Source organism: Danio rerio, chromosome 6, assembly GCF_049306965.1.
Source record: "Danio rerio strain Tuebingen ecotype United States chromosome 6, GRCz12tu, whole genome shotgun sequence".
Lineage (NCBI taxonomy): Eukaryota > Metazoa > Chordata > Actinopteri > Cypriniformes > Danionidae > Danio > Danio rerio.
Window position 1 is genome coordinate 39,326,823 of NC_133181.1, and position 20,641 is coordinate 39,347,463.

At 34.2% G+C, this 20,641-nt stretch overlaps 1 protein-coding gene across 12 annotated transcripts in view; it reads right to left on the reverse strand.

Annotated features, from left to right (window-relative positions):
- Window positions 1–20,641, reverse strand: part of opa1 (OPA1 mitochondrial dynamin like GTPase) — a 75,006-nt gene that overhangs the window by 48,983 nt on the left and 5,382 nt on the right. For 2 of the 12 annotated variants that reach the window (XM_017356477.4, XM_073952903.1), the window contains exons 3-14: window positions 20,186–20,282; window positions 19,909–20,016; window positions 16,883–16,930; window positions 13,980–14,068; window positions 9,264–9,416; window positions 5,495–5,548; window positions 4,169–4,273; window positions 3,969–4,055; window positions 2,994–3,107; window positions 1,665–1,745; window positions 1,502–1,576; window positions 1,335–1,406 (exon numbers count right to left, since the gene is read on the reverse strand). In XM_017356477.4, coding sequence (XP_017211966.2) covers window positions 1,335–1,406; window positions 1,502–1,576; window positions 1,665–1,745; window positions 2,994–3,107; window positions 3,969–4,055; window positions 4,169–4,273; window positions 5,495–5,548; window positions 9,264–9,416; window positions 13,980–14,068; window positions 16,883–16,930; window positions 19,909–20,016; window positions 20,186–20,282 — 1,083 coding nt within the window. 12 annotated transcript variants of the gene reach the window in all.

Here is a 20,641-nt window from a genome sequence, read left to right on the forward strand (position 1 = left end):
CACACACACACACACACACACACACACACACACACACACACACACACACACACACACACATATATATATATATATGTATAAGGGCTGGGTGGTATGACAATATATATAGCTTCCGTGGAATGAAATGTGTACCATAAAATTATTTTTTATTCCGTGTATTCCACATAATTTGTAAATTAGTGGGCCAATTGCAGTATTGCCTATTGCTCTATATTTTCCACAATAAGTGATCACTTAGCTTCAATATTTACACAAGAAATGCAATTGTTTATATTTGTTTTTGCAGGAAAAATATTTACATTTTTATATTCAAGTTTTATATTTCAGCTACTTGGGATATATAATAATAATAATAATAATAATTCCTTAAATTTATATAGCGCTTTTCTGGGCACTTTACACAATGAGGGGAATCTCCTCATCCACCACCAGTGTGCATCATCCACCTGGATGACGCGACGGCAGCCATTTTGCGCCAGACCGCACACCACACACCAGCTGATTGGTGGAGAGGAGACAGAGTCATGATATGCCAATTATGATATCGGGAAGGTTAGGAGGCCATGATGGACTGAGGCTAGAGGGCAGATTTGGCCAGGATGCCAGGGTTAAACCCCTACTCTTTTTTCGAAGGACATCCTGGGATTTTTAACGACCACAGAGAGTCAGGACCTCTGTTTAACGTCTCATCCGAAAGACAGCGCTTACTGAGCAGTATAGAGTCCACGTCACTATACTGGGGCATTAGGACCCACACAGACCACAGGTTGAGCGCCCCCTGCTGGCCTCACTAACACCACTTCCGGCAGCAACCTAGCTTTCCCATGTGGTCTCCCATCCAGGTACTGACCGGGCGCAGCCCTGCTTAGCTTCAGTGGGCGACCATGTGAGAGTTGCATGCATTGCATGCATTGCATTGAGAGTTGCATGGAGCTAGCTGCATCTTTTACATCTGTGTCAAGAAAATACTTGAGTATTTTTTTATATTAAGGTCTGTCCACAAAACTGACAAAATGTGACATACAGTGAAATTTGTTGTTAATGAAAAGTCATATACTGTTTACTATACTTACAAGATTTGAAAATAAAATTAAAAATAAATATTATCAAGTCCTTCTTTTCATTTAAATATTCTAGCTTATTTATTCTATAAAGCTCTTTTGCACATTTTCTGGAATTAATACCTTTATAAAAAACTTTTTTATTTATTTTATGAAAGATATTGTTACCATGAAATAAACTTTCTCATCCCATGAAATTGAACTTTGGTCGTACCACCCATCCCTAATATATGCCAGAAAGTAAAACGGCATTAAAATGCAAGCAAAACTTACACTGATGACCCCTGGTAAATCTACAAGCACCATTCGCTGGATTCCAGGGCCCTTAACACTTAAAGAGATGGTCTATCAAAGCAGAAAAAAATATATAAATTATATAAATGTACTTAATTCAAGTGTAAAGGTTTTCACCAAGCAAAGTCAAGAAATAATGGTATTACCTCAGGGCTGACTGTCTGACCTTCCTTCACACTCTTCCTCATCCTGAGCTCAATCTCATGCCTCAGTGCTGCAAGCTAGAAAAAAACAAACAAGTTATCATTTCAATGATCTGACAGTCAAAAATAGAGTGTCAGACGGCATAATTTGAGTTAAAAGACTTACATCTTCCTCTTTGCCAAGGTCAAACTCCCGAGAGCTGTCTTTAAACATTGCTACATGGTGAGGGCCTTCACTCAAAGTCACCTACAATAAAAAAACAGGTAAATACACTACAAGGATATTAATTATTATACATACTTTTATAATAATAATATAATTGAAGGCATGTCTGCTAATAGTGTTTTAGAATCTGCAGGAGTCATTGTTTGTAAAATAATGTCTTATACTAGCATACAGTTAGGTTATTGTTGTTTAGGTAGCAACAATCTTTTAACAACAACTGTAAATTGTCCTTACAATATATGATTTAAAGTAAGTTTACACAACTTTTATATACTAAAAACGCAATGTTTTTCATTTTTAAAAGTTTAATGTGAAGATGTTGTCAAAATGATTCTTATTTACAAATATATTATCATGACAAAAAACACAGTTTTATGTATGCAAGGTCAACATTTGTGGGTGACAATGACGAAAAACAGTTTTATGCATGCCAGGTCGTGGATGTCACTCAGTAAAAAAACAGGCACATTCAACCAAAAACATGAAATAAACATGAAATATGTAGGCACATATTTTTTTACAAATTTGTGAGTGCCTTTTTTAGGATAGAACAATATATTAGACAGCAAATGAAGTTGGCAAAAGAGAGAAAAAGAATTGATGGAATGGGATCAGGAAAGGTTCGAAACTCAAACTCGGGATGCCCAAAGCACAATGTTGGCACACTGCCCATGAGGCTATCTTTGGCAAAACTGATTTTTCTTTTCTTTACACAGAGACAATAATGGTCCTGTACCATTAAAAAAATACCAGTTTAAAACTTATGTTGAAAGATTGCATTTGCTCTGTAAATAAAAACCCAAAACCCTTGAAAATATTATCATAATGCTCCATTAGTTAGCATTTACTAACATTAACTAAGTATAATAATCTTGTAAAGCATTAATTAATCATAGTTCAACATTTACTAACGCATTATTTAAATCCAAAGCTTGTGAACATTGTTGCACAGCGCGTTAACTTGAACTAACATGAACTAACTTTGTTTAACTTATATAATATTAACATCAACAAAGAAGAATTAAAACCATAATAAATGTATTACTAATTGTTTGTTCATATTCATAAAATACATTAACTAATAGACCATCTTTTAAGTGTTAGTTTAACATGATGTCATGAAAATGTGCCCTTAAGCAACATTACAGTTTAAATAATCACTGTACATAAATACTATCAGCCATCATTCTGAAAAATAACTCCACAAATCACATAGGTGACGTATTTCAGGTTTCCAACACAAACAGCAAAAAAAAACAGCATGTTCACCTTGACAGGAGACCTTGTCATCATTTCTCCAGAGCCTCTCGGAAAGATCCTAGCTTGAGCAATCATCTCCAGCACACTAGTCTTTCCCGCACTCTGGTCCCCAACTACCACCACCTAAAAAAAGAGGAGACAGAATCTGTTTATGTCTGATCCATTAACTGGATAGTAGTAATAATAATAAAGTTCTAATAACAATTTACACATTATTTATCCTCCCTCAAGTGGTTTCAAACCTTTAATGAGCTTGTTTATTCTGTTGAACACTGAAAAAGCCATTTTGAAGAAAGCTGAAAACCCATAACCCCTAAATTTTATAGTAGGAAAAGCAAATATTATGGAAGTCAATGATTCCAGGTTTTTGGCATCAAAATAAAGCAAGGTTTACAGAAACCGGAAATATAATTCCTTACAGTAAATCCATACATGTACACATAAAACTGTCTATAAAATCTTTTTTTAGTAAGACATGTCATGCTCTGCAACATGTGTGTAGATATTTAAGTAAAATAAAGATAATTCCTACATTTAATCCAGAGTTTCCTTTAAAAATGTTATCAGCACACAATGAACCCTAGGATGATTGAGGCCGCAAAGGATCCACTGGTTAAGTCCTTCATTAATTGGGAAACAAAGGACACATTTGGAGGCTACATTTGAAGGAGCCTTTGAATATTTTTCTAAAAAGACAGCCTTCGTTGCACCACGATGACGTAGCACCCTTCACATGCATCCTTTGGAGAATGCAGCCTCTGAAATGAGACACAGCTATTGTGTCTCATTGGTTAATCCTGAAAAGAGTTTTAAAAATCTAAAAACGGTGTGTGTGCTTGCATTTACAGTACATTGAACCATCTCAATTCACTTAAGCATATATTGTATTGGCATTTTTGAAAACAAAAACATTTCTATTTGAAAAGGTAATGAAAAGCTTTAAGCAAATATTTCAAATAATGAAAAAAAAGGAATAAGACTAACCCTTGGCAGGTGATCTTGAGTGTTGTAGTTGGAGTCATAATCTGAAAGAATGTCCAGGACCTCAGAGTACATATCAATCAAAGATTTCTGCACGAGACCAATAGGAGAAATGCATTAATATAACCCAGTGATCTGTTTTGTTTTCATCTGTAAAATGTGAAAACATTTTCAATCTGAAAGAAAAACAACTGAAATCTGACCTTGACTTTTCTTTGGTGAATACCCTTGTCATCCTTCTGCAATACAACTTTCCTCAATTCTTTATTTTCCTTTTCCAAGCGCTCAAGCATCCGTTGGTACTTCAACTGAATGAGACAAGTTCAATATAAAATGATTACAATAGTAGCAAGCACCTTTAAAATACTGGCTTAGAATGCAAAATAAATACACAAATAAATAAATCAAGATCTCATATACATTATTTCAGAAAAAAATATTATTTTCTGCTCTAAAAGTTGCATTACGTTAGGCAGCCTCCACACTCCCTGGACCAGAAACATTGGATGTATATGTTCTTGGACAAATTGGAAAATAAGGAACTGTCTGTGGCAAAGAAACAAAATACTTCTACAAAAAACATTCCCTCATGGATATGTGCAACTACTCAGAAAAAAGATATGCTATTGTGATTTTTAATTCTATTTAACCTATTTGTAAAAGTTTAATGCATTTACCTTAGTTAAAAGCATTCTTGTAAGACGTTAAATGCAGAGGTAAACTTTTTTTTATTTACAGTACTTTAGTTATTTATACGCATAGTAACTTTTCTCCTTCATTCATTCATTCATTCATTCATTCATTCATTCATTCATTCATTCATTCATTCATTCATTCATTTATTATTATTATTAGTAGTAGTAGTAGTAGTAGTAGTAGTAGTAGTAGTAGTAGTAGTATTCTCTCTTTTCTTTGGCTTTGATTTATTTCCTTTTTTGTTTAATTAATTATCATTTTCGCCAGGGGTGGGTGGGGTAGGGTATTAATAGAAAATGCAGTTGATTGCTATTCTTGTTTATAACAATATATGCTAGATTATTTCCAACTGTACAATAAAATTTTATCACAAAAAATAAATCATATAAAAGGATTACAATAATAGCAAACAATAATAAAAATTAAATTAAAAAAAATTAAATAAAAAAATAAAAATTACTGGTTTAAAATGCAAAAAAATAAAGAAAAGAAAAGAAACTTAATGAGACAGATCACACAAAAATAAAAATGTACCTACAGTTTACTCACCCTCAAGTGGTTATACAATTTTTTATGAGTTTCTTTATTCTGTTGAACACAAAATTTAGAAAGCTGGAAACTTGTATCCGTTGACTTCCACAACAGGAATAACAAATAATATGATTTGTTATTTCCGCTGAGGAAGTCAATAGTTACAGGTTTCCAGCTTTCTTCAAAATAACATCCTTTGTGTTTAAGAGAAGAAATTATGTCAAACAGGTTTGTAAGTAAATAACAATTTTCACTTTTGAGTGAACCATCCCCATTAACAACAATGTAACTTATTTAAATACCTGAGTTCGAAGAAGTTCCTCCTGAAGCTGGTCAACTTTCTCTTTATCGGATGACTGTAAGCACAAGAAACAATGCAGCAAACTATGACCGTGTTATTTCTTTTCAAAACACCTGATCATCTTCCTAAAATCCCTCAATAAGAGTCATTGCACAAACAATTCACATCTCATGCATTCAATCCCAGCAGGCACCCAGCAGAGGAAAACCAAGTTAATGCAAAGAGAAGAAATTTCACATCCAGCTTTTTCAAGCATTAAATCAATCATTTATTCTTTACACAAATCACCACACAATTTGTAAAGGGTGCATAGATTAAAAATCAATGCATTGAGCGTGTTGAATCATTTCTTGGCCCGCACCTGCAATGCAATCGTTGAAAACACACACACACACATCAGACTAGTGGACAAATCACAGAAAAGCAGGGAATGATTGGAGGACACAAAGGAAAAATCAAACATACACAAACACATCTACAAATAATAATAATAATAATAATAAAAAAAACAAGGGTATGAACTAAAATAGTCCTTATTTCCTGCTAAATACCATGTTATGCGTGTATATGTAGATGTAATTGGTTGTGGTGTTAATGGCAGGTTAATGGCAGGTTAATGTTTGCTGACCAACAGCAAAAGCAAAGTGCATTGGACTCCATGTGGCAGGACGGCACAGCACTCCATGCAGTGGATATTAACTGTACACGTGGAGCTGTGTAAATAAATGGGTTTGCATGAGTGAGGTAAAAGTTAAAGGCCTTATTTTGCTAATATTAAAGTGCCACTTTACACTGCTCATACTACATGAAGAGCAATTAATATTTCTTTTACGTTCAAAATAACATCTTCAAGGGTTTGAAAGCTCCTCGAATGAAACACTTAAGCATTTTTGCTGTACTCTTTAAAGGGATAGTTCACCCAAATATGAAAATTCTGTCATTATTTACTCCCTTTACTTGTTTCAAACTTTCACACGTTTATTTCTTATGTTAAACTCAAAAGAAAATATTTTGAAGAATGCTGAAAACCTGTAACCATTGACTTCCATAGTATTGATACTATAAAAGCCAATGGTTAAATGTTTCAACTTTCTTTAAATTATCTTCCTTTATGTTCAACAGGAGAAAAAAATGTATAATCACGTTGAAGGTGAGTAAATTTTCTTCTTTTTTTATAATTATTTTTTAGGGTTTTTTCACCTTTTATTGAGATAGGACATTGGAGATTACAGGCGGGAAAGCATTGGGAGCAGAGAGAGGAAGGATCGGCAAAGCAACTCGAGACGGGAATCAAACTTGGGTCGCCACAAGCACCTCAGTGCTAAGATTTCCTTTCTAAGTGAGCCATCCCTTTAAATGGACACTTGTTGTTCTGTTAGAAATTAATGTCTTTGGCACAAAATGCAGGATTCAAAAGTCGGAGACTACACTGAAAAGATGGGATTTAATATTACAATTTATTTTAACCTAAAATTAATTTACATTAAACTTTAATTTTTAATTATTTAAAACTTGAATTTCTAATTAATTTAAACTAAGAAACAATATGCCATAAATTAAACCTGAAATATACAAAGAGTCTGCCTTATTTTTTGGTCATTTATGAAATAAGCAAATTTTTTTCCTAACAAGATGCTCTTTGGAACATTCTCAAAAAGAGAGGTATGGGGTGAGCTGTCAACATTAGAAATTCATTTCATATTTTTTAATTTCTTAAAATTTATGGAAGGTACAGTATTCTTGAACAATTTTTAATGCAGTTTTAAAATGTCTTTTTTTAAAGACAAGTAACTTTGTATCTAGGGATGGGTACCGAAACTCTGTACTTTATCGGTATCGGTGCAATATTAGAAAAGACCAAAGTATCGATAAGCTCTGACGTTTACGGTTCTGCTATTGGAGTATTGGAGAATTATTGCTGAATAAACATTACTTACAGTAGCATCATTTAACTGACCAACCTTTTCTAATTTGCAGTATTTGATATTCATCTGCACAGTTGGCAATCTCACATGAGAAATGCTTGTGTGTCCGGCGAGCGTGTCAAGTATAAAAGCCTTTACAGTTCTTGCCTGTGCGCACGCACTCAGCTTAAGCTCGCACAAGGTGCATAGCTCACGACACATAGCTTGTGACAGACTCGCGCTCACATATCCCATAAGCTTGCGGAGTGAACCAGTTGAGTTGTATTTCCCAAGTGGACAGTGATGATGCCCGTTGCAACAAACGCAACAAGCTGTTTTCTTGTATAAGCGGAAACGCAAGCAATCTGGCTAAGTGAAGGTACCTTTTTAAAAGTGCATTAACTGCAATGCAAAGTTTTGACTGCCTAGCTACTAACGGTCACGTTACATCATCCACATCTTTATGACAGCAGTCAATCACCTAAATTAATATATTAATAGTCAAATGAACACACACATTCGGTTACACTGAAAACAGTATTTTTTTTTCAGCAGTAGCCTAAATAAATCTTAAACATTGAAATGCTGTTACATTAGCAGTATTTACAAATAAATGAGCCTATGAAGTCTAATAATAAATGCGTATTAAAAAAATCTTTTTAAAAAAAATGCTTATTTTTACATTGCAAGATGCTCCAAAACTGTAAAAAAAAAAAAAAAAAAAAAAAAAAAAAAAAGTTTCCAAAAGATCCAAACTTCTGCTAGAAAAGGCAAACGTAACGTTGATTTTTCTCCAGAAGACTGGTTAAAAACTGAGAGTCATTTTCCATTTTCCATTAAACCATTGTACATTCTTTTACAAGAAAAGATTTATTTGTTTTTATAATGATTGGTTTCATTTTATTTTAAATTAAGAACATAATAATAAAGTTATTAATGTTGTAAATTCTGTTCAATTTGTTTTTTTTTTCATAAAAAAACACTACAAAAAGTACCCAAAAGAGAGCCGAAGTACCAAACCGATAAGTGGTATCAATAAAAGTAGTAATACCGTTAAAACCTTAATGATACTATCCCTATTTGTAACAACTCTCCTCAACTTTTGATTTTGAAATTAAAAAATATTTACTAATTAAATCCATTTCTCAGATTTTGAACCTTGTATTTGTTATGAGATGTAATAAGACCACAGAGACATCAAGCGAGCAGCCATTCAGACCATCTGATCAAATTTAAAAAAATGATTCATCCAAAATTGTCCCTTACTGACACTCAGATGGTCCTAAAAATATAGAATTTTTTTTTCTGTTGTACACAAATCAAGATATTATGAAGAATGTTGGGAAAAAGTGGCCATTACCATTCATAAGAACAAAAAATACTATAGAAGTCAATGGCTCCCCCAACATTCTTCAAAATATCTTCCTTTGTGTTCAACAGAAGAAAAAAAAAATATTATAACAGGGAAATAGTGGAAGATGAGTAAATGATGATGTCATTGTTGGGTGAACTGTCCATTTAAAACACAATTGAGAAAAAGATTTAACGAATTACACACTTAGGATGTGTTCATTCCAAAAGGCACCTACACTAAAGCGGCAAATCACAGGATCTTGGACGGGTCAACCTAATCCTTGGTTTATACCTAGATTATATTAAAGCTGTAGTTCTCTCACATTAGTCATTAATACCTCCACCATACTGAACCATCTTGATTATACTAAATGAATAGAAAAATGAATGTTTCTGTGTGAAAAATTCATTTCTTAAGAGCAAAATGTAGCTATAAAAGAATGGTGAGAGGTAGTAGAAGACTGACATGAGAGTCCCAGCATCAGAGGGGTGGGTTGGGAAGTGGACCTTCACCTTGCGTTTGGACTGCGAGGGGCTGGGGTTCGGGGCCGGGCTGGGACTGGGGTCACGGGGCGGAGGCGGAGCGTTATTGGCTGCCGCGCGCCGCATCTCCTCCTCATGCTGCTGGATCTGCTGCTGAATGACAATGAGTTCGCTGAGCAGCCCCTGCTGAGGGACGGCACAGTCACAGAAACGGAAGTCAAATCAACCTGCTTACCAACCAACAGGAGGACATGACCGAGATTTGGGGAGAGAGTCCAACTCCCTTTAGCATATTATTATTTTATTTAATGCAACTGGATCTAGCTCATTTATGGTAAACCTATAATCTTAAAGAGCAGGGGCTGGTTGCACCAGCAGTAAGTTAAGTTAAAACGTAGCCTAGTTGTGACAAAGGAACAACTTACACACTACTAAATATTTTTGTGTTGCACCACTGAACTTAGTTTAAACCTAATGCTGTGTTCCAACTACAGAACTAGTAAACAAAAAGATGACAGCGAGATTAGTTTACATAAAGAAACTTGCAAGGATATTTGAAATGATATTAATCTCACGTTTCTTTTTCTGTTTTTGTGAAAGAAAAGTTCAAATTTCTTTCAAGAAGTGTTTTGTGTTGTAGGCTATCCATCAATTGAATCAAGTATTTCTTCATGAATTAATTTTTATTTCTGTTCTTTTCTCTTTTATATGCATGTCATTAAAATAATTTCAGGTTTAAAGTTGACAACTTCATGTGTATTTTACATGCATTCACGGCTTGCAATGCAGGTTCAGTGCATCTGGAAAGTATTCATAGCGCTCCACTTTTTCCACATTTTTTTTTGTAACAGCCTTATTCCAAAATAGATTAAATTCATTTATTTCCTCAAGATTCTATAAAAAAAAATACCCCATAATGACAATGTGAAAAAAGATTGAAATTGTTGCAAATTTAATAAAAATAAAAAGCCTAAAAAAATTATATGTACATAAGTATTCACAGCCTTTACCATAAAGCTCTAAATTGAGTTCAGATATATTATGTTTCCACTGATTATTCTTGAGATGTTTCAGCAGCTTAATTGGAGTTCAATGAATGGTAAACTCAGTTGATTTGACATAATTTGAAAAGGCATAAACCTGTTTATAAAAGGTTCCAGGGTTGACAGTGCATGTCAAAGTACAAATGAAGATAAAGGAATTGTCTGTAGACCTCAGAGACAGGATTGTCTCGAGGCACAAGGCTGGGGAAGGTTAAAAAAAAATTCTCCTGCTCTAAAAATTCCAATGAGCACAGTGACCTCCATCATCCGTAAGTGGAAGATGTTTGGAACCACCAGGACTCTTCCTAGAGCTAGCCGGCAATCTCAGCTGAGTGATCAGGGCAGAAGGGCCTTAGTCAAGGAGGTGATTAATAACTCGATGGTCACTCTGTCTGAGCTCCAACATTCTTCTGTGGAGAGAGCAGAACCTTACAGAAGGACCAACATCTGTACAGCAATCCACAAATCAGGCCTGCATGGTACGGGCCTCAATTGGTACGGGCCACGATTCATCTTACTGCAGGACAATGACCCAAAGCAAACTGCCAAAATATCAATGAAGTGGCTTCACAACAACTCAGTGAATGTTCTTGAGTGGCCCAGTCCGAGCCCAGATCTAAACTCTATTGAATTTCTCTGAAGAGATCTGAAATAGGCTGTACACCATGGCTTTCCATCCAACCTGATGAGAGGTACTGCAAAGAGGAATGAATGGGCAAAAACTCCTAAAGACGTGTGAGCCAAGCTTGTGGCATCATATTCAATAATTTTTGAGGAAATAAGTTAATTTAATACGTTTCTGGAATAAGGCTGTAACATAAAAAAATGTGGAAAGTGTGGAAGTGAAGCGCTATGAATACTTTCCGGATACACTGTATGTGCGTCTTCTGTTATTAGTGACTGACTGTATATGTAACATAGGCTTACTATAATAGTTTTAATTCACATAGGAAAGTTATTGCATTATATAAATATTAATGGCATATGTAAATGGTATAAATAAATGCATAATCCTAAATCAGTTTAACGATTTAAATGCTTCTTATTGGATATTACATCCTTCGACAACTTTACAGAACTTTGCAGATTACTTCACAGAAAGCTTACAAACTACTAACTACATTTTGCCTAAACAACATGTGGTGCAACCAAAATAAGAACAAATTTAGTTACAAACTAAATAGTAGTTACTAAGTGTGGACTTTTAGTTCCAGTGTAAGAAAGAACAGCTGGTGCAACCCTACCCAGAAGTGCGGGGGAAGGTTTGAATTAGAGGAAAATAACTATATTTATACACATTCAAAATCTAAAACTCACAGTCAGTATTGCCAAGACACTAAAAATCGCAGTGGGGGCAACTCTAAAACAAAATGTAATAGGTTAACTAATATTGTATAGCTATTGTATTAACTACTGTAATTCTATTAAAGTAAGCAAGCAATTAAGGTACAATGAGTGATTTAGTTGCAGAGCAGTGCAAAGCCTGAAGCTGGAGAGAGCAAATGTGTTTTCAAAAACTACTGTCCTGTCATATCATGAGATCCATTTAAAATATTTACACACAGTGTTTTTTTTAAGAAGTCACTTATAGCTGCATTAACTAACAGCAATAATAATATTAAATGCTTTTTTGTTATCTATTAAGTAGTAGCTATTTTTATCAGCCATTTTATTAGCCACTTGTCTATTATGTATGCTACAAAAATTCTATTGTAGACAAGGACATATTCATGGGTGATGAAATGAAGAAAGTGACACAAAAACAAAACATTGACAAGAAACATAATGTAAAGTAGGACATTGTTTTGCTCCGCGAGCTTAATGGACAAACATGTAAAAATTACAAGGGTGAAAGTATTTACACAGACAATAAGCTGAAAAAGAAATAAATTATTAATTTCCTACAACAGACATATGTAAATGCATGAGGTTACACAACTGGTTCAGACTTTCAAAATGGAATCCGGACCAAAACAAAGGTTTTTTTTTTTTTTTTGTTGTTTTTTTTTATCAAGTATTAGGAATTTTAGAAAATGTTCTAATTCTCAATTCATGTTAAATTGATAGGTACTTATATTTAATAATGTAAAAACATCCAAAAGTGTTAAAATAAATGAGATATTTTATATTATTATAATATTATATTACACCACCTTTAAAAAAAAACTGAAGATGATAATAATCTCTACCATTTTTTTTTTTTGCAAAATATGGATTAACTCCATCTTTACAAAGGAAGAATTAATTTTGAAACAGTGATTCAGTTCAGGACATGGAAAAAATTGCAGCTACAGAGCAGCTTAATAAAACAGCAGCTTAAAGGTGCAGTAGGCAGGGATGCTGTTAGGAAGGGGTGGGGATAATTAGGACGATTTTAAGGGCCAACACACTTTGGGGGCCCCAAAAGATGTTATGTTATTAGGGTCCCATGACCAAATGTCGAGCCCCCCAAAAACCCCCACCCCCCCATGTGTGAATATAAATCAAACTTCACCTCAGTAAAGCTGGTTAGCCGGAACAGCACATTTACTTATGTTTTTTTATTAAACTAAATAAAAATTTGATTAAAAAAAGGAGTGGTAAAAACAGAAATATCCTGTCATCTTTTTACATTACACTGATGTTTACATTACCAAGACGACGAAAGACTTTTTTTTTTTCAATTGTGCTCACTGATCCTCGTACATTGCTTGTTTTCACCTCCTTTTTCACTTGAACAACTAAACAAATGCTCAGGTCTATTTAACCGACTATATTATCAATGCTGTAAAAGGTACTCCATGAACTTGAAAAAAGCCAATCTTTAGCCGGATGTTTTCAGTGGCTGAACAACACTTACGTGCATATAAACAATCTACATAAGCTTTGCGTGGCTAAGATAGTTCTAAAACATACCTGTCTAAAAGTAATACTTCAGCCGTGGTGTGACACTTCAGATCGTTGTTTTGAACTGTATAACATCATTGCCCTCCAGCATGCAGAAGTACCGATATTGATTCAAGGTTTAGAAAAGTTTTGATTCTGCATTTTTGGCAGAAGACCTTTCAGAAACAATCTTTTCATGCATACAAGGCCACGTTGGTCTTTCAGAAAGAAGTTCAGGTTGATGCAGAGTTTGCCCGATGACTCTCTGTCAGATGTAGATCTGTGCTTCGCTAAAACATGTGAGTGACGTATCTGTCTGCTTAAAGAGGCTGCGCAGAAATGTAAATTTGTTTCAACAGTATTTAATTGGATGAACATTTTTTAGTTTCATGCCTTATAAAGAATAAAAAGATACATAGAAACACATTCACATAATTTACTTTAATCACTACTATTGGAATATGTACAGACTTTCAACCAGCACAACAAAAAATGTTTCTGAAGACAATCACCTACTGCACCTTTAACTTCAGTAGTAACAAGTTGCCCCAAACTACTGAAAGATAATTAGCTTGACTACAAAAGTGCAGGACAGCCATGAGCCAATGATGACTCCATTCTGCATTAAATGCGGAAAACAAAATGCACTGTAACTGGCAACTTAGTTAATGCTGAAAAAAAGCCCAAGCAACACAGCTAGGCAGAAAAAAAGCATGGAAACTTAAGCCACTTTATTTTACTGGCAAGAAAATTAAAAATACAAAAATATCACAAGAGCCTTCAAACACCGCAGTCATGTTTGAGCATAAACAAAAGCCAACAGTGTCATGTACTGTACCTTCTTGAACTGCTTGTCTCCGCTGTCAGCCATGGCTGCAGATGCTGGTGGGACGTCTGGTGCTCTTAGGGCCGATTCGCCAGTAGTTTCTGGGAAGAAAAAAAAAACAAAACACAAACAAATGCTAATTATTTTATCTTCGTTGTAAAACATATATTAAGCATTTAGAAAATTCACTCAAAAGAGAAGCACAAAAGCTATCAGAGGGAAAATGGGAATGTACTATTAAGGAAGGCTCATTACCACTTACAAATTAATGTGCACAGTTCACTATAAAAATTAAATAAGGTATACAAGGGTGCCTTTGAAAATGTACTGTAACCGTGACAGCTTTTGTACATTTTTATTTGTATTTAGAAAAAAAAAAACTGCATATCAGCTGAGAACAACAAGTAATTTGTGCAATCACATACAGTATTTTCTTATATTTCAAAGCAATTACCTCAAGTCACCATATCCCAACAAGACTCAAAGTTTTGAAAAGCAAATAGTGTAAAAGTACTCATTACAGCCATCAACTGTAAAGGAGAAAAATACCATTACTGTTTTAGGATTGTGGTGATGATAATGTTAGAAAATATGAGCAATCTTCTGCAATATAATATGAATATAAACAATACATAACTTGAATTAATAAGCAATCATTTCTTAGAATTCAGTAAGGCTACTTTTCAAAACTCATGAGTTCAGGAAAAGAGGATCTATTAGTGGTACTGATGGGCACAGAAAAAGAGACAAACACACAAAATGTCCCCCAAAATAAGAGGAGAAGGTGAAGTCAAGGGACCAAGTGGCAAGACAATTCAAAACTGTGTAATCACACATTAACAGATACTGTTAGTGTCAGTCGTGTGCATCTGTAACTGACTGGAAATTACATGTTAACTGAATGATGTACAGTAGCATCAAGTTAAGATCTGGAATTAATTTGTGCCAATTTGATTTAGTTTAAACTAAATTTACAACAATGTTTATAAGTTTAGGGGCAGTAAGAGAATACTTTGACAGCAAAAAAAACATTACTATTATACTAACAATCATACTGACATTGTCACAAATGAATGCTGATTGTATTCAGCATACATTTGGAAAATGCGTTAGATATAGGCATGGGATGATAACCAGTTTCAAGGTTTACCGCGGTTTGGAAAAGGCAGAGTTTTAAAACCACATAAATGTTATGTTACACTGTCCCTAATGTATATGTAAATGTTTTTTGTTTTTTTTATGTGTGTTGTAAAGAAATCAGTGATTTTAAAAATCATGAAACTAGCAGAAGTCAAAGATTTATTTTAATTATTTAGCCTGACATGTTTACTGCTCCAAAATATATATTATAAATATTATAAATGTGAATTTTAAATTGAAAAATCGTCAAATTAAACACTGTATATTGTGTTCAGTTAAAAAAGTATGTTGTTTTTCACTAAGAAGTTTTTACTAAGTAAAAAGAACTTATTTTAGAGCAGCAATCACAATACCATGATACCTTGAAACCATGATATTTTTATCCAAGGGTATAATACCATCACAAACTTATACGGGCCCATGCCTAGTTATATACACGCACAAAAAAAAAAGTAGCACAGATTAGGGCTGCACAATATTGGAAAATTCTGAGTACATATTGAGAAATGAATACAATTTTGATCATTTTGAATACAATTGATAATATTAGATTGATTTGGATGATTCTTTAGTGGGAGTGCATATGCATAAAATCTATTAAACCATCTGTAAATACAATAAATACAACAGACATAAACAGTGTTCTACTGTTTTCAGAGTCTGAAAATATTCAGTATACAGTAATTGAATAAGTTTCCCAGAGATGGGTTGCGGCTGGAAGGGCATCCGTTGCGTAAAAACTTGCTGGATAAGTTGGCGGTTCATTCCACTGTGGCAAATTAATAAAGGGACTAAGCCGACAAGAAAAGGATTGAGTAATTGAATAATAAAAATAATTCAATAAAATTAATCGCTATTAACATTACAAACAGTACAATTTCTTATGCCAAAAGGCTTTTAAAATTATTATACAGTCACAGGCCTTATATAAAATCAACATTGCTTATCCTGCGATGTGACCATCCACTTGTTAAGTTGTGACGTATGGAATACTGTTTCCGGGTCCAACCCGCTACCCATTTGAATTGATAAAATATTTGTTTATGACCACTTTTTTTACAATCACACAATAAAGTGAATTTTATAAAAAAAAAAATAATAATAATTATGGTGTACACAACAGTCTCTAGACTTTCTGCATCGCAGACACCAATATTTCAACAATTTATAAAAAATGAATCACTTTCAGGCCATCTGATATTAGGCATAGAGATATATACATATATTTGTATAACATCATTTTGTGAATGTTTATTATTACCATTTGTTGAGTCTTTCCACACAATTTGATGGAGCGCTTGCAGCCAGAAGCCAATTCGTTTGAAGTCACGCTTAATGATCACATTGCGATACCAATACTGAAACTATATATATTGTGCAGCCCTAAGCACTGATGCAACAACCACTTCAACTGTGAGAAAGATATGTTTTAGTTAAATTATATTAGAATTATTTATGCCCAAAGCATTATCAAAACCCAATTTTAAAATATTTCTACTACATGTTAATTGAATCATTTTTTTATAAAAAAAAATGTACAGACCCCAAACTTGACTGTATAACTTACAGCAATACAATATAACAAAACTGCAACAGAAAGACTCTTGTTATGCATTAAATTGTAGTTTTTGTTACATACTAGCTTTGTAGCATATTTCAAGTGACCTTTGTTTGTTTTTTGATAAGGCACACATTTCATCAACTTAAGCCCATTTATAAATGAGTGCAGCAGCGCAGAAGAAATCGAGTCACGCTAAAGTGAGGCATTTACACACCTAATAACAGACGCAGACCAGAAGCTCCATTGACTTCACTACCCAAACCTGTGAAGAACGTGGAGGGAGAGGAGGAGGAGGGAGGAACAAGAGGAACAAATGAAATGAAAAGAAAATAAAGACTGTAGAAAAAGCATGGAGAGCTCATTCCGTTGCATCACTGGACTGGGATTCTAGTGGATGATCAACGTAAGCACATACACCAAACAATATGTTCATGCAAAACAATCATAGGCTTATGTAGATGCTGATTATGCAAAATAAAAGTGAATACAAGCAATGCATACATCTAAAATAGACTAAGGGGCCGATCACACCGAACTCACTTTTTGCATTGAGAGGTGCCTTTTTTAATGATTTACTAATGGCTGCAAGCGTTGTCCGCTGCTTATGCACCCTGCGTGCCTGGCGTTTTTGCCGTAGTGCGAAAAAAGCAAAGACTATAGAAAATCAATTGGTTTCAGTTGAGGTGACAGCAGTGTTTGTGTTGTCTAGACGACTACAGAGATTTTTAAAGATGGAGTTATACGGTGCTGTATGACTTACAAATCTTGAATATCACACCAATATTACATTTTAAAATGATATAATATCAACAGCAACACTCGCACACAATACGCAGCTGATTTAGTAGTTGCCTAGCGACATAAAAAGCGCACTAAGCTTCTTTTTTTCTTGTCATCAAAAAGGCAATGAAGTGCGCCTCGTGTTTTTGGAACGTAAAAGCGTGTTCGGTGTGATCAGCCCCCAAGTATATTCTGATCTTTCAGTTGAAATCACAAAGACAAAGCAAAGTCATTGTTAAATGTAGTGCATTGTAATAACGTTTCTAAAAATACAAATCTTTCTTGATCTTTCCACAAGATCAAAAGCAATGATAATGTATGTCAACTTAAAAACAAATGATTTGTTCAAACTACAAAATGAGCTGAGACAACACAATTCTTGAGTTTTTTTTGGGGACAACTTAATTGTTTTATGTTCAATCCACTTACATTTGTAAAAACTAATAAGTTACTTACTAAGTAACTTCATTCCTTTCAAATCGATTGTGTGGAACCAAGCATTTTTTACAGTACATTACATGAACTACTGTTCATTTTATTAATCATTTGAATTGATGCTTTATTTCTATAAATAATGCTTGTTTCTATAATTTTGCTGCATGTTTCTGATATTTGAGTAGGTTTTGTATGTATAATTTTAGTTTTCACTTTCACTTTCGTTAAATTGCTTTAAACTAAACTAATGCCGAGTTCAGAATGCATGAGTTTATAGTCGTGTCACAGATGTTTTCACACTGCATGACTATCCGAGATAGCATTCGGTCGGTGCTGTGTTTACACTGCAAGATAGACTAGCGACATGGAGTTTTACACTGCATGACTTTAAAACAGGAAAAATCACCAACAACTTTGTCCAAACTACGTCTTACAACCAAACACACAAGATAAGTGACATGAAACGCGAGATCACGTAGTTTATATTTTGCTTTTAACTACATGATGAAAAAGAAGCCTTTGCTGGGCTAGAAAATTTACTTATTTTGCTCAGCTGGGTTTAAAGGCAATTAGCAATTTCTCCTCAAAGTTTTTTCTTTATTTTTAACTGGTTGTGGTATTGCTCAGATGACACGTCAAACAGACAACAAATTTCCACTAGTTTTTTCCTGCATTTGGGTCTAAATAAACTGAAAATGAGCACTTTAAACTTCTCCTCCATCCTCCTGCTGGCCTGCAGGTACCCATTCTAGTGGATGCTGCTCTCTCATTGGCTGTAGGTGATCGCCGATGTTATTTTCAATCAGAACACATTTCACCAGGCATGATTTGAATCGCCGACAGCTCGAAATATTTAGCATGCCAAATATCTGATGGGTGTCTGCGACTCATCGGCGATTCTCTCAGATGGCGTCTTTGATAGTTCACATTGTGTGATTGTTACTTATGTGAACAAGGTCCGATTTGCCTGTGATTTCAGGTATTTGTTGGCGATTTCTCAAAACCTGTCGGCAGGTCAAAATCAGGGCTAAAGTCATGCACTCTGAACTCGGCAAAAGGCAATGAGTCTAATACTTTTATTTATTTATTTATGTCTTTATTTACTTATTTATTAAGTCAGTTACAGTTTAGTCAATCTCACACTGTGCAATTTTTATTATCCTAAATGACTGTAGCATGTCAGACTGCATGAAGATGGCTTCCATGTCACACTGTAAGATCTCAGCTGTCATAATGTCAGACTGAACGACAATCAAGACGCGCAAAACATAGAATAAAACTCCCCTGGAGTTTGACGTCATCCATCCGTGACACTTTAACTATCCTGCATTGTGAAATGATTCCTTACAGCAATCGTAAACGATCTGTAGCGGCAATTTTGCACACAGCATCTTAATAATAAAACCAGGAAGATAAAAAACTGTTTCGACATTTCCAGCGTTCATTTGAATTATCACATGGACTGCATCATCAGATTCAGTGCTCCAATTAGATTGACATTCTGATTGCAATGACCATTAAGCGGCTTACGGTGAACAAGTCAAACCAACGATCAAAGACCACAGATTTTAGCCCAGGATTTCAGAAATCTTTAAGGATTATCCAATTTTGTCTCAGACAACCAAATCGTGGCTAAAATCCCACAGTGTGAGCAGGGTTTTAGTTAGTTAGTTCATAGTTTCAACCATCACTAGATCCTTCAGAAGTCATTCTAATATGCAGATTTGGCACTCAACTTTTTTGATTAGTATTAATTATGATAACAGTTGTGCTTCATAATACTTTCATAAATCAAGATATACAGTTTATGTTTCGGGATAAATTTAAAATATAGAACGCTGACTATATTTGAAAGATTGTATAACATTAACAATTCAATGCATTCTTGCTGGATATTGCTTTTTTGTGTTCTGATTAAAAAAAAATTTGAAAGGTAGAATACATTTTAATAAACCCTCATATATTTCATCACCTAAATTCTTCCCCTTTATTCAATAATGTATGTATGTGAGAAACAATGCTTACCGCTGGAGAGGAGGCTCTTCAGGAAGGTGAAATTCTCTCCGATCTTCTCCATATCAGGTAGTAGTTTGGCTATCTCTTCTAATTCAGGTAAAGCACTGGCTAGCTTGTCTTTTTTCAGGAGATGGAGAAAGAAAAAAACATTTAGACAATATCATCATTAACCTAATCAAATATGTCCAGTGCACTTGTACCAAAAGCACAAACTAATTCACTACAAAATATAAATGAAATAAAATCTAAATATTTAATAGAAAATATGTCTCTCTGAATTACTTACCTAAATCTATATTTTCGCTCAGCTCCCAAACAAAGTCTGGCACAATCCATGTGTATTCACTCATATCAGGGAGCATTTCCTTCCATTCATCATAGGTCTGGGGGGAGAATGAATAAATATAACAGAGAGGATTTACTAATGTACTAATAGTAAATATTTTAACCAAGAGCCATTGATGTAACTTTTTGCTGACAACTGATATAATGCTTAAAACATAATAATAAAAAAACATCTATAAGTCACATGCCTTATTTTTAAAAACAGTATGATGGCATTAAAGTCAAATCACAGTATTCTGTTTGACATACAATTACTAGTCCTCCTGTGAAATTTGAATGCTTAAAAAAAATTTCTCAAGTGTTGTTTATTGGAGAAGATTTTCTTCAACACATTTTTAAACATTAACGTCTTAATAAATAATTTTGTCTCTCCCATGATTATTGTAAATAAAATTTC